This window comes from Seriola lalandi, unplaced genomic scaffold (genome assembly GCF_002814215.2).
Source record: "Seriola lalandi dorsalis isolate HSWRI2012SDOR001 ecotype SW California unplaced genomic scaffold, Sedor1 jcf7180002054570, whole genome shotgun sequence".
Lineage (NCBI taxonomy): Eukaryota > Metazoa > Chordata > Actinopteri > Carangiformes > Carangidae > Seriola > Seriola lalandi.
In genome coordinates this window covers 779,934-792,977 of record NW_019525123.1, presented here as the reverse complement: position 1 = coordinate 792,977, position 13,044 = coordinate 779,934, and the positions used below count along the sequence as shown (strand labels likewise).

Sequence of the window (13,044 nt, the reverse complement as noted above, 5' to 3'; positions counted from 1 at the left end):
ATATTATGAATAATTCCTTTCATTAATTTGCCGACATCTCCGTTTGGAGCCCTGGAAATCAGAGTGATTAATTTATGAGTCTAGCAAGAATTTCCTCAATGCCTGCCTGTTGATTGCAGTGCTGGAGTTTATTTATTAGCTGTTCCAATGAGCTTGCAATTCAAGACACCCTGGCAATTAGTCAAATGTTTTGCATATCACCTTACGCTTGTCAGCTTGTCTTCATGGTCCATTGCAAATTGCGTTTTGAAAGAGTAGTCTTTATTTTTGACCATGACATTTTTGAGGTAATTTTGACTAAATTTCTTCCCGTTACCACTTTTTGATAGGCTTAAAAAAAAATACAGTGTCAGGTTCTCAGCCAATTAGAGTGGGATATGTCCTACCACATATCAGTGTTAAAGGAAAAGAGAGTTCTGCCTCTGGCGTTGAAAACGAGCCTCTGCTGCCCACAGACAGAAATAAGTTAGGAAAGGGAAAAGAGCAGTGTTCTCTATTGCGAGGGAGTGTTATGGGGCGAGTGATTAATTACGTTGGAGTGAAATACTTGTCCACCGCTTTGTGTATCCAATAAATTAAGGGCTCCTGAGAGTTTTACGCACACAGGTGAAGTGTTGGATGCGCATACAGGGACTGCTGCGCACCTTTCTGCAGACGCACCACTTTATAAGGATAAACTGGACGTCGACCGGGACTGCTCTAGAGTGAAGAGCAAATTCTCTGCCCTATCGAAGCCCTCTTTGGATTGCCTTCATGTCGTTTTTCAAGACAGCGCCTTTGAGAAATACCAGAGGTAAACTCCATATCAGACGATCAACCAGAAACTGTTCTTATGAGTTTGGCAAAATTCCTGGCACGCACTTCATTTGTTAACGCAGGTCGTCTGACATGCCACTGAGCAATCAGCAAACATTTGGGTGTCTTTGGTGTAGCTATGGACAGCTGTCTGTTCTGTCATTTGGCTTTTTCACGTTTTGTTTGTTTTTTGGGGATGAGCTGTAGACTTTGAATGTGTTGTCTGTTTAATTTGGAGCACCCTGCAATTTGACAACAGACATTTTTAATAATGAAAACTCGAGTTATGGTTTAATAAATAATGCAAATGTAACAACTTTGAAACTGTTGATTTCGACAAGTCCAACAAGTTCAAAGTTAACTTAAAAGTAGAACAATTGTATAAGTAAATAATTAATAACTTGTCTCTAAAATAGTCTTTTCAGTTATAACTTCAGTTCAAATAACACGTGCCATATAACGACCTGGTTAAACTACTTAAAGTGACGTGTGTTTGTAATATAAATCTTCAGGACTATAAGTGCACCCTGATGGTTGGAAGACAGACGCTCCGAATGGACAGCGGTACTTGCTCCGGGGTGGTGGTGGATGATAGCCCTGCATCTAGTCCCAGCTCCAGCCCCAGTCCGGACGGTCGTCGTCGAGAACTCCAGCGGGCCAGGGTTCTCCAGACCGGCGGGCTCGGTGGGCTCGGCGGGCTCGGCGGCAGAGGACGCCCGGCAGCAGCTAACGCAGCACGGGAGAGGAGCCGAGTGCAAACCCTGAGAAACGCGTTCCTGGAGCTACAAAGGACTTTGCCGTCAGTGCCGCCGGACACCAAGCTGTCCAAACTCGACGTGTTGATACTGGCCACCACCTATATTGCCCATTTGACTCGAACACTACAAGAGGAAGGCACGGAGGAGGGAGAGAGCACAAAACAAACAGAGGCATTACACTCTTTGAAAGGTGAAGGCTACCTGCACCCAGTGAAGGTCAGTGATAACAACAACAACAACAACAACAATAATAATAATAATAATGATAATAAAGGTCTGTTAGATTTGTTTTTGTTGCCAATTTGTCAATATAGTCAACATTATTAAATTATTTTTGATTAACAATTTCTGAACAAAACTTCTCACCACACACTGTAGCTTACACTGGAAAAGAGAAAAAATCAGTAATTCTTACCATATAGATTATGTAACAAAATTTTAAAGCATGCAACAACATCCTCAGTAGTATTTTAGATTTTTTTATTAACAATTATCTTCCACAGAAATGGCCAATGCGATCCAGACTGTACGTCGGGGCAAGCGGACAGTTCCTGAACACCACAGCTGCTTCAGAGTCAGAGAACCAAGGCCCATCATCGTCCTCCTCCCAGTAATAGGCTTACATAATTTGTATGAAACAATTTCATATTTGCATGAGTTCATGCTGTTTACTTTGGCAGCAGCATATGTCTTATGATTGTAGAACAATTAGCCTTCCTGATTTCACTTCCAATAAGACCTACCAATAGGAAGACATTGTAAATTAATATATTGTGTGAATTATATTGTACAAATTTTGAGAAAGCATACATTATGTTTCTGTTGTTATTTTGGCTAATCCTGTTTGCCCTGCGTTGTGCAGTTCCATACATGTCCCAGGTATGATATTTGTAGAGATTCCATGGGGTAACGAGCCCGTCATGCTTGAGGTGTGCACTTTGAGTTGAAACATTTGCACTAAATGCATGTGTGAATAACTTAACATCTGTCATGTGAAGTGGTCTGTCAGAGAGTCAACAATAGAGGCTCTTCATCTCATGTTCCTTCTTATTTTTACATGCATGGTTGTAAATGTGTTTGTGAATAAATGACTTCAGTGAAAGAAGACGAGTCTCCTCGGGTTCTGACGATTATAAATAATCAATGAAAATGCCCTTGTCAATTAGGAATATTTGAAAAAAGAAAAAGAAAACGTACAATAATTGGAAGCCCAAATTGAGTTTGTCAGGGCATAATCATTATTATACTTACTATTATAATGATCATTAGTTGTAGTAGGAGTATTACTATTATTATTATTATTATTATTAGTAGTAGTAGTAGTAGTAGTAGTAGCAGTATGCTTTATTTATTCAACACTGAGTTATTAGCTCTATATTTGCTGGTCATTTAAGATTTTTCATAATTCATTTATCATTCAGGCGGTCAGCTGTGGTTGCGTGTAGGTTAAACAAAGAATTAGATTTTAACAGGTGAAATTAAGTTAAATTAATTTGCAGCACAATTACTGCACCTGGCTGGAGAATATATAATAGACCTAGGCTGATAGGTTAGCGCTGACTTTAGAAATCCACTGGGCTAAACGTTAAAAAAAGAAGGAAATAAAAATAGATGTTTCAGCTGTGTTTAAAGTTTAAAGTTAAAAAGAAAGCAAACAAGAAATACCTACCTATATTTATATAAATCAACAACAGACTTTTTAATGGAGTTAAATAAGAAAATGAACCTATGTAGCTACATTAAACATTTCAACAATGTAACATTTCAGTGGAACCAGAAGTGGTATGATGCTGCTTGTGTCTATTCGACACTTAATCGACACTCGATCACTCAATTTTCATTTATTTAATTTAGTTGGATTAATTGATCTGACTCTATTATATAACTTTTCAAATATTGCTAAATGCATGGGCAAATCACAACATTTTAAGGAGAAAGCGTAAGGGCAGTTGCTATATGTTTAGTCTAGACAGTTTGAAGGACATGAGGTTGTAGGTATGCAAATTATTGGGCAAGACGACTCGTGTATATTTTAAATGTAGTCAGTTTAAGAAAATAAAATTAACTATTAAATCCACCATAGATCAATAATTTGTAACAAACTTCGTGATTATATGTCATGACATGGAGAGAATGCATGCATTGGTAATTTCTGTAGCTTAAATATAAGCGTCAAAAAGTCGGAGGTGGTTGGTGCTGATTACTGAGTCACTGTTCAGCTGTGCACTTCAAGTGTTGCAGTGCGCAGCTCCGAGGCGCAGTTAGTGGGGGACGGACCGGAAATTCTCCCTCTTTTCCTGGAGAGACCGTGGCGAGCGGTCGTGCTTCCTCCCACGTCTTAACTTAACGATGACTTCTGCAAGATTAATCTTCAGTACGTAGGTAGGCAATGGCGAAATTTGTTTTTATGCTTCTGTAACTTAAAATGTTGCAATTCCTTAACATGCTTCTAAGCTAATTCGGAGTTACCTCTTGGAACGTCGCTGTCGGTAGTTAGCATAGAGCTAGTTAGCATTCCGACCACGTGGACAAGAGGAGCACGTGTTACAGTTGCCTTGTAATAGTTTTCTTAATGATTCAAATACTTACGATGAAGTTTCTCATCTTCTTTCTTGTAACAAAGCCAGTCATTATTGGTATCTTGCATTTAGCATAACACGTTAATTTCTCTCCCCTCGTCAATGATGTAAGGACGTATATCGTGACTCACGTGGAGTTGGAATGGTATTTAATGTTATATTGACTCTTAAAATGTCTTATTCGGTCCGTATCACGTCTGATATTGAATCATATCTCATTTCAAGGCGTTGTTGCTCACATGGGCATACATGTCGGTACAAAAACTAATGCCACGCTACACATGTACCACAACGGCAGACTGACCCACCAGTAATTCGTTCTCAATGTCTCACTACAGACAGGTCCGATCCCTTAAGTGATGCAATAAATCATTCTTTTAGACAGTTCAAAAGGGAAAAGTGCCCTCTGTGTCATTTGGCTTCTTACAGCACTGTCCATATCTGATTTTGTCCAGAGGTCAGCAGAATAGCGGCTGGTCAGGGAATTGCCCTCTCCCCTTATTTCACTGTGGAAAGAAATCATGATCCCTGCTGAGAACGTAAGGTCATGGCAGAGGTCGTGACCTGCTGTTGAACCCGTCCTCAGACCTGCGATGTTAGCCGTGCTCCCAAGCTGTGTTACATTGTACCCTCTGACCTTCGTGTAATCAGTCAAAAGTCGTCACCATATTGGCTATTCCTTCAGTACATCTTATTCATGCAAGCTGAAAATCAATGCATCACTCCAGAGAGTAATTAGTTGTGAGGATTGGTTAGGTTACTGTGACAGACTTGTGGGGTGAAATCATGGCTGTCTGAAGGGATGACCTTGTATTGAAACTAACTATAAAAATTGAAAATGTATACGAATTTAAATGTGTGACTTTTGTCTTTTTAGGAGTGCTGATGAAGATGGCTAATTCCAGCTATGTCCGGCACACCTGATATGGTAACATTAAGGTGCATGCTAGTTTTCAAACAAATTTTAAAGACAAGTTATAATAAATGAGCCTAGGAGAGGGCACATGCATGGTGGAATCTGTGTACTCAATGATCTTTTTATTTCAGATGTCAGGCTACCACCGCAAACTACAGATGGCGAAATGCTGGTCATCACTGTGTGGAACTTGAGGTGAGTGCTGAAATGTTGGACTGATTTTGTGTAGTGATGATTTTAGGCTAGAGGGCATTCCTGCTGCTGGCACAGTGATGAGTTCACTTTTTGCCGTTTACCCATCAGACAATAAGGTGGTGAAACTGTGACTACCTGAATCACCAGCATAAGATCAGTCAGGACTGGTTTTTACGAAACGTGGCTAACGGCATGTAGATTTTTTTTTTTAGAAGTTAATCTCAATCCTGTTATTTCTTGTTTTTCCCCTTAGCATGATATCTGAGGCATTAATGGTGACAGGAGATGCACCTGATCGAATTCTTTGTTTCCTGTGCTGATCAGGAGGTGAGTTCCTACAGTATTTTATTTTTTGCACCGCTGAACATTTATGCAGCTTTAACAACATTGCTGTATTTTAAACGATTTTGGTAGAATGACTTAAGAGGGCATTGCTCAACTTGCCCTGCCTAGTTAAAGGGTTAACTGGTTATTAAAGTTTTATCAACTTAAATCTCAGGCAGAGAAATTAGATATAGCTAATGCTGTGCTGAGTCTTAGATCTTTTTCAAACATTGAGCACTAGAAACTTTTGAAGCTGGAATAGTGATGAGTACACATTTTCGCCGTTTACCCATCAGACAACACAGTGGTGAGATTGTGACTACTGAATTACCAGCTGCAGCCTTAGTTTTGTCTACAACACTGTAGTCCCAGTGATCTTGACTTTATGTATTTACAACAAAGGTTTCGCATGTACAGAAGAAACAGCTGTGTATAGAACTAACACATTAATTTTCCATATTCAACAGATAAGCAGCCACTGTAATGGAGCAAAAACATGAGCGTCATCCTCATCTCATCCCTGGTAAGTAAGTCCAATTCTAAAATGTATTCACTGTTTTGCATTTGAAGTGGCCGGTTCATGTCGCTGCTTTATTTCCTGTCTTTAAATAGTAATGATGAGTTCACCTTTTCGCCGTTTACCCATCAGACCAAAATGGGCTGCTGAGAATGTGACTAACTGAACTAAGACAAAGTTGTGACTCTGTAGAAATCACTGTATTTTGACTGAAACTGATATTTTATTTATTTATTGGCAAGGTTACGGAGCCAGTTGATTGACCAGGCGTCTAAGGGAAAACCTCATTTGAAAGGTAAGTATCGACCCCCAAACCCTGTAAACTTGTAACACTAATGGTATATTATGATTTAGTTGACATTTTAGTTACTTTTAGTTTAGTTTGTCTTCCTCCAGTCCCTCTTGTTTGTCTGAATGTCTTTTCAATGTCTCTTACAGTGTTGCTGAAGCAGATGGGGTCACAGGTTGACAGAGACCTAACAGATTTTTTTCTTTTAAATAAAATTTGTCTATAAGAAAAATGCCTTGATTTAATGTTCTTAATTATTCTGCATATTTTTGTGTTTTTAGATGTTTTTTTTTCTTTTTACAAATATGTATTCAGATCTTGGTCACCTATTACCAGCATCCTTCTATCAGCATTGCATTCAATTCAAGATATTTTTGTGTATCTGAATCGATTCGATGAATATACACAATTATGAAAGGCACAACACCCATGGTCATTATTGTGGTGAATGGTTAGTGTGATGTTGTTCTGCCTACCTGTGTTTTTGGATCTTAAAAGAGGTCCTACTCTTCTGTGATGTATGTGTCTGCTCCTGGTGCGTAAGTGTAAATGAAGCGCAGGATATTCTGGTGAAGCTCATCCAGGGTCGTGTCTCTCCTGTGCAAACCCTCCACATCATTCAGGTCACAGGGAAACACTGCATCAGGTGGAATAACAAGAGCAGAGGCTCCTGTAAGAAGAGATGGACATCCTTTGAAAAACAAATAATCATGGCCACTTTTGTATTTTATATGCATCTATTAAATGACATACTTCTAAACAGACAACCATATAGTAGAGAAAAGCATTAAATTGCATTAATTACATGATGAAAATAAGACATGAATGAACGATTGAGTGTAAGTACACTGTTTATTAGTGTCACTAAGAAGGCAAGGGTGATGATTGGGGAAAAAAGATGTACCATGCTTGAGAGTGACGGAGTTTTCACAGAGGAGCACAGCAATCACAGCATCTTCCTCCAGCACACGTGTCCTGAGACATAACTTGCAGTGGGCCTCAGCCAAAGAGATCCTTTGAATAAAAGCCATGAAAAGGACCATTTATAAATGGACGGTTGCCCAAGTAATACGCTGAATGAAAAGTAGTTTAAATTTGTAACAAGTAGGATGGCAACAGATAAATTAATCAAAAGTGGTACAGGTCATGTAAATATTTTGAAAATTAGTACTTAATTTGACATTTTCTTCCTGAAGTCTAACTGAAAACAGATTTATTTTTGTAGTTTTAGTTCAACATAAAATATGTCACCATAGTGAAAAAGGTTTGTAAACATATGTCATAACCAAATGAAAAATAGTCATCTGAAGATGTGGCTTGGGTGAGAGTTCTCCACCTAGTGGATGATAGTGACATTACACTGGACACTGACTCTTGATCTCTTTAGTCTAGTTGTGAGGCAGAAAGGGAAGGATGGAATATTAAAACAGCAATTATTTAGTTTAATTTTGCAGTAGAGTGCTTACAGTAGTTTGATAGAGGCCACAGACATCTTGACACCCTGGCTCTGTGTTCGGACTCTACGGCTCGCCATGTAGTAACCGTGGATTATCTTCTCTGCTCCAGGACTAAGCTCCACGTGTAAACTTTGTGCGTGGGCTAACAGCTTGGGAGATATAGAATTGAGTACAGCAATTGCAATTTAAGGTAAATATATAGACATGAAAATTAAGGCTGTGTATTTTAATTAAAAAGCAATACAAAGGACGTGACAATAGAAAAGAGAAAATGTTTCTTAACCTCCTGGTAGTCTTGAGAAGAAAACCCCCAGCAGGATGGGTAAAGGGGCTTTCCAGGCTGCACTGCCTGCTGGAGGGTGTGGACAGTCTGGGCAAGAAGGGTTTGCTCTCCTACCGTATCCCTACACTGAATGACCAGGCCAAAGGCATCTGCCAACTGAATTGGTACGGGACCCATTTCCTGCTCGCGAAGAAGAGACAGGACATCGAAAAGCTGTCTTATCTGCTGTTTTCAAAGTGGTAACCTGCTGGCATTCTAAAATGATGAGACAAACCTCTAAAGAAACCTCTGTTTGACTAGTTATACAGTTTATTGTCTACCTCTTCCCTGCAAAAGAAAAAAACAAAGCAATGATTATTCTCAAGGGCTCTGCTGTGAAGTAATGTTTTCTGGGCAGGGCACTTCCTTCAAAAGTAAATTGTCTCAGTTTCCTGTTTTGCCTGTGCTGTCTACAAACAACATCTGAGTTGAATGAGATGTGACATTTTCTGAGCTCAGTGTACTGTGCAACACAAGCTTAAGTTTCATCAACATAAGACACAATGTATTGAATTTCCACAAAAATCTCAATTTAGACCTGATAGTCCACATTCAGAGTATGTTTTAAGTGAGCTATACAATAGTAATACAACACTGTGTTGTGATTGGACTCACTGCTATTCCCAATACGCCACAGTCTGCCCTCCCAGACCGCTGAGAGGAGTCTGTGAGGGCCCAGAAGCTGCACTGGATTGGGAAGGAAAGCTGCTGGTCAGCATCCTCACCATACTTCTTCCCCGGGATGAACATAGACATTGTGCGGCCCTCCAGAACTGAGAAAAAGTCATAAGAGGAAAGTACACCAGTTACTGTATTTGTAGAAATTACCCATCATCTCCTTTTACCTAGGGCCATAATTTATTATCATATATGAATCACTCTGGTGCTATACCTGACTGAATGGAATCCAACCTGTCCTTTTTGTAAAAGCCAAGATCTCCCAACATGCATATGCCCCCAGTAGCTAGCAGGGCAGACCCAGCATGGATGTTGGCAGTGCCTGCTCCATGTTCGTCCCGGGACAGAGATGCAAACATCTCCCCTGAGGCCTGATGTCTGACCCCACGACATGCCAAACCCAAGCTGTATGCCATTAGTCTAGCACAAACACAAACGGTGGCGGGTAATGAAAAACATTAAATCTCAGGTTCTGTATGCAGTTGGTCCACTTGCACCAAGTTGCCTTAATTCAAATCACTTAACTTTCCTTTACCTGTCTAGTATGAGAGTGTCAGTGGTGACAACTAGGAGATCCAAGTAATGAAATGTGTCTTTTGCATCTGCTCTTGTCTGCACCAAGCTGAGCAACAAACACAGCTTTAGTGTGTTGTACAAGCCTGGAGGAGCCATGTCCAACCCAAAGTAGTGAGCTACAATGGCTGGGAACCTCCAGGGAGAAGAAGCTGTGGCCTTCAACAGCTCCTGGAAACTGACACTGACTTTATGGGGATCTGTAGGTAGAATTGTGAGACATGGTAGATATTTCAATATGGTAACTATGCATGATGTTGCATATAACATATGAAAATCATGTAGATTAATCAGAATATACCGTATCAAAAAGTGTTGAGATTCATATCTGTTATCAATATGTCTGTGTCAGGGATTTCTGTTGATTTGAAGCAGGATTAAATATGAGATCATTTACTGCCTTACACTCTGGCTCCCACAGTCGGACGCTATTTGCCTCAACACTCCAGGTAATGTTGGGCCACTGGTGCACATGCACAGGAATGCCTAACACCCTGTAGAGTCGACCGATTCTCATCGAGTTACACAGCTCATCTATGTGAAAAGGGGAAACAAAGCAATAAGACTCAAAGGGGTTGTTCTCCGCTGCCTAGCGATTATTAAAGAAACATGCATGCCACCTACAAACCACTGCCAAGAGAAACACACAGTGAGGCCATAAGAACAAAGATTTCTCTGTGTGCGAATTGAACAGCAAGCTAATGAGTGTTCCTTGCACTTATTAACATATATGTTTAGTAACGGGAACCCTGTGTATTGAATTCCTCACCAGGACTGGGTCAACAGAATATGTTAATTCTGGTGCGGAGATTTGCTAAGCTCTCAGGGGTACCGACTTGACAATGTTATTAGAGGGGACAGAAACACTTAATATCCCTCCTTGAGGCACTGTGTGCGGCTAGCTGCACAAAAATCTGTTTATTTGAACTCTCCCCCACTAAGTTTTTGTTCCAAAGTTAGCCTCATTTAGAAAACCAGAGAAAATTAATGAGAACCCTCAATACATTTGACTGGGTGTAAACATAACCTATTACAACCACATTATTCAGGACTGGGAGTGAATATAACAGATGAGAATAAAATTTTACAAACAAATATTACACTATTCAATTTTGTGGATATTAATCTATAGTACAATATGTCCTTTATAAATGAAACTGAACCTTTTAACCCAGTAAAACTCAAATTACTATTTTGTTCTATACTATGCAAACAAAACGAGTGCTTCACAGAATAGACTCAGCTACACAACAGAGTCTCTGAAGCTGGTCAGGCCTGTCTCTCTTCAGCAGACATGAATGCTTGACCTGCTCATTGGTTGATGGGCAGTCTCCATCAGAGAGCAAATTTTAGCTGTCATGCAGTATACTGTCAAACCTCATAACACATAAACCAGGGGGTTTTCATTGCTAAGACTCTTACAACAAAAGCTTCAGATGATTCAAGGCTGAAAACACACTGGAGGAATCAAGTAAGTTCTTACTAGAGGTATGTTTATTGTAAAGTTCAAAATCACCTTATGGACTCTAAAATATAACAGGGATGTGTACTTACACTCCACCAGAGGGAGAGGAACTAATTTTGTGCTGTTTAGTTCACCATTTGTTTAGAAAAAAAGTCATTCTTGTGTTGTGTCTGCAGCTGTTCTTTGATTTTAAAAGAGACTTGAATATGCCAAGAAACACAAAGAGATCAAGTCCTGCTTGAAAAAGCAGATGAGGTGAACTTTATGAAAGTCCTTACACTCTGTACTGTTTATATTATGATTTGTATTCTTTGTTGTTTTATGATTGATTTGCTCTTATGTGTACTTTTGATATTGTTATGTGTTTTAGATCTATGCTGATCATGATGTGTTGTAATACATGCTGCTAGCGCACTTTTTTTCACCTGCTGACAGATTACCCTCACCTCTTCCGGAATAAAATAGGATGTAAGATTTCTCTAACATTTATGATGCAATAATCAGATAATTTAATAGATGAAAATAAATATCTGATAAATTACTATATATATACATATACATATATATATGTATATATATATACATATATACACATATATACATATACATACATACATATATATATATATATAAAAAAATATATAAATATACACACACACACACTCTAAACTTGTCTGATATAAACCTACCTCTGAGAAACAAGGTGACAGACTGGTATCTGTGTTTACTTTGCTGATGGGCATTGAGAACATCCAGTGCTTTGACATGGATGAGCTCCACAAGCTGTTTATCTGTCTCCAATAGGACACACATGCACACATGCAGATTATAAAAATGAGTACTCTTTTCTTTTCATTACTTCTACCCAGTAACCAATTCTGGTAATGTCTGCATTGTCACCTCCCAAAACTCTGAACTTCACATCCTCTTTCAGCTGGGAATTGCAGGTCATGCAGCTGAAGTCATTTCTCACAGTAGCTGACTCTGTGGCTCCGGGTGCATGGACTCGGATGTGGTGAAACCCTAGAGCCAGAATTGCAGAAATATAATCAAATGTGAATCCACTTAAAAGTCTATGAATACTGCTTGTCTGAGGATTGCTTTAAAAACATACAATTTTGTGTGTAAAACCCAACTGAGTGTGGTGTGTCTTTATAGTCAGTACTACTGGAAGCTCAAAGAAACCTAAAATGAGGGTTGAGGTGACAGTGTCTTCTCTGAAGTACCTGTAGAACTGGGGCAGTCATCATTAATGCAGAGGAACCGGGCCCCCTGGGTGTATTTTGTGACCCTTGTCATAGCAATGACCAGGCCCTCCATAGAGACAGGCCTCATGGGGCCATATTCACGTGGAAAAATACAAAGGTCCAACATGTACTCAGGGAAAGGAGGAAGGTGTGTCAACTTCAGAATCACATTCACCTCAAAAAAGAAACCACACAACACATTATTACAGGAGAGTTGATAGTCCAGTCCAGTCAGGTGCATAGTAACATCGCGTACTAATAAACTAAACATAGTGTTTTCAATAACCACAGCAAAGAAGAAGCTGTACTATTCATACCTGACTCTCTGTTTGTATTTTTTCAACAAGTGAAAGAGTCTTTACAGCCAGGAAGCAAACCTGAATGAGGAATTAGGCAAAGGTTGTTAACCTTACAGTAAAGTTCACATTTAATTTTAGATAGCTATTTACTCAGTTTTCACTTACAGACTGAAACAATGCTGTTGCCCTCAGGGGGTCATGAAGAACACAGTCACCCAATACTGGATCCACCTCTATGACATCAGAAGGATTCACACTGATACAAAACCTGTACACTGCCTCGTTGTGTTGAGGATCTGGAAAAAGGGACAGTAGTTAGTAAAGTTGAAATCCTACATTAAATGTAGCTAAGTGCTTTCAGTCGTCATGCTAACAACTGGCGTAAGCTAATTTTTCATTTTTCTCACAGCAGGCTTACCGCTGAATTGTTTACAGTCTTCGGTCAGTTTCTGAAGGCCACCACTTCTGTCTAAATAGAACAGAACTGATTCTTTCAACGATAAATCGTCAGCCATTTTCATTCAATGGTAAAAAGGTAAAACGTTGCAATAAGTTAGCATGACTGGCGTTTACAGGTTGAGTTGCCGGGCGAGCTTGAACGACGTTGCCATGGAGACCACTCAGCAAGGG

The 13,044-nt window shown here is 39.6% G+C and overlaps 2 protein-coding genes and 1 long non-coding RNA gene across 4 annotated transcripts; 2 read left to right on the top strand and 1 right to left on the bottom strand.

The window, feature by feature from the left end:
- The first annotated feature begins 716 nt into the window (after positions 1-716).
- tcf24 (transcription factor 24) lies at positions 717-2,167 on the top strand. 2 transcript variants are annotated; one of them, XM_023416813.2, is made up of 3 exons: positions 717-793; positions 1,308-1,769; positions 2,057-2,167. In XM_023416813.2, exons 2-3 carry the CDS (start codon positions 1,326-1,328, stop codon positions 2,165-2,167), a joined length of 555 nt encoding a protein of 184 aa, XP_023272581.1. In that variant the 5' UTR covers positions 717-793; positions 1,308-1,325. The 2 variants fall into 2 exon arrangements, with proteins under 2 accessions (XP_023272581.1, XP_087032920.1); XM_087176794.1 differs by lacking the exon at positions 717-793 and having other exon boundaries at positions 1,293-1,769.
- On the bottom strand, positions 1,058-12,949 carry mcmdc2 (minichromosome maintenance domain containing 2). The gene is made up of 15 exons (XM_023416812.2): positions 12,833-12,949; positions 12,580-12,710; positions 12,433-12,492; positions 12,095-12,290; positions 11,769-11,891; positions 11,558-11,659; positions 9,809-9,937; positions 9,366-9,603; positions 9,045-9,250; positions 8,768-8,925; positions 8,114-8,293; positions 7,840-7,979; positions 7,278-7,387; positions 6,850-7,043; positions 1,058-1,676 (listed from the first exon to the last, which is right to left on the bottom strand). Exons 1-14 carry the CDS (start codon positions 12,933-12,935, stop codon positions 6,877-6,879), a joined length of 2,043 nt encoding a protein of 680 aa, XP_023272580.2. The 5' UTR covers positions 12,936-12,949; the 3' UTR covers positions 1,058-1,676; positions 6,850-6,876.
- On the top strand, positions 3,806-6,607 carry LOC111662829 (uncharacterized). Its single transcript, XR_002761345.2, has 7 exons — positions 3,806-3,935; positions 5,010-5,071; positions 5,180-5,243; positions 5,497-5,570; positions 6,035-6,090; positions 6,327-6,379; positions 6,523-6,607. It is a non-coding gene; the product is annotated as an uncharacterized LOC111662829 (long non-coding RNA).
- Positions 12,950-13,044: the final 95 nt, after the last annotated feature.

Coding starts and splice junctions, on each gene's coding strand:
- tcf24 (XM_023416813.2), top strand. CDS start 1,326: ATGGTTGGAAGACAGACGCTCCGAATGGACAGCGGTACTTGCTCCGGG. Junction 1,770..2,056: donor GCTACCTGCACCCAGTGAAG/GTCAGTGATAAC, acceptor TATCTTCCACAG/AAATGGCCAATGCGATCCAG.
- mcmdc2 (XM_023416812.2), bottom strand. CDS start 12,935: ATGAAAATGGCTGACGATTTATCGTTGAAAGAATCAGTTCTGTTCTAT. Junction 11,660..11,768: donor GAAGTTCAGAGTTTTGGGAG/GTGACAATGCAG, acceptor TATTGGAGACAG/ATAAACAGCTTGTGGAGCTC. Junction 9,604..9,808: donor CCGACTGTGGGAGCCAGAGT/GTAAGGCAGTAA, acceptor TTCTACCTACAG/ATCCCCATAAAGTCAGTGTC.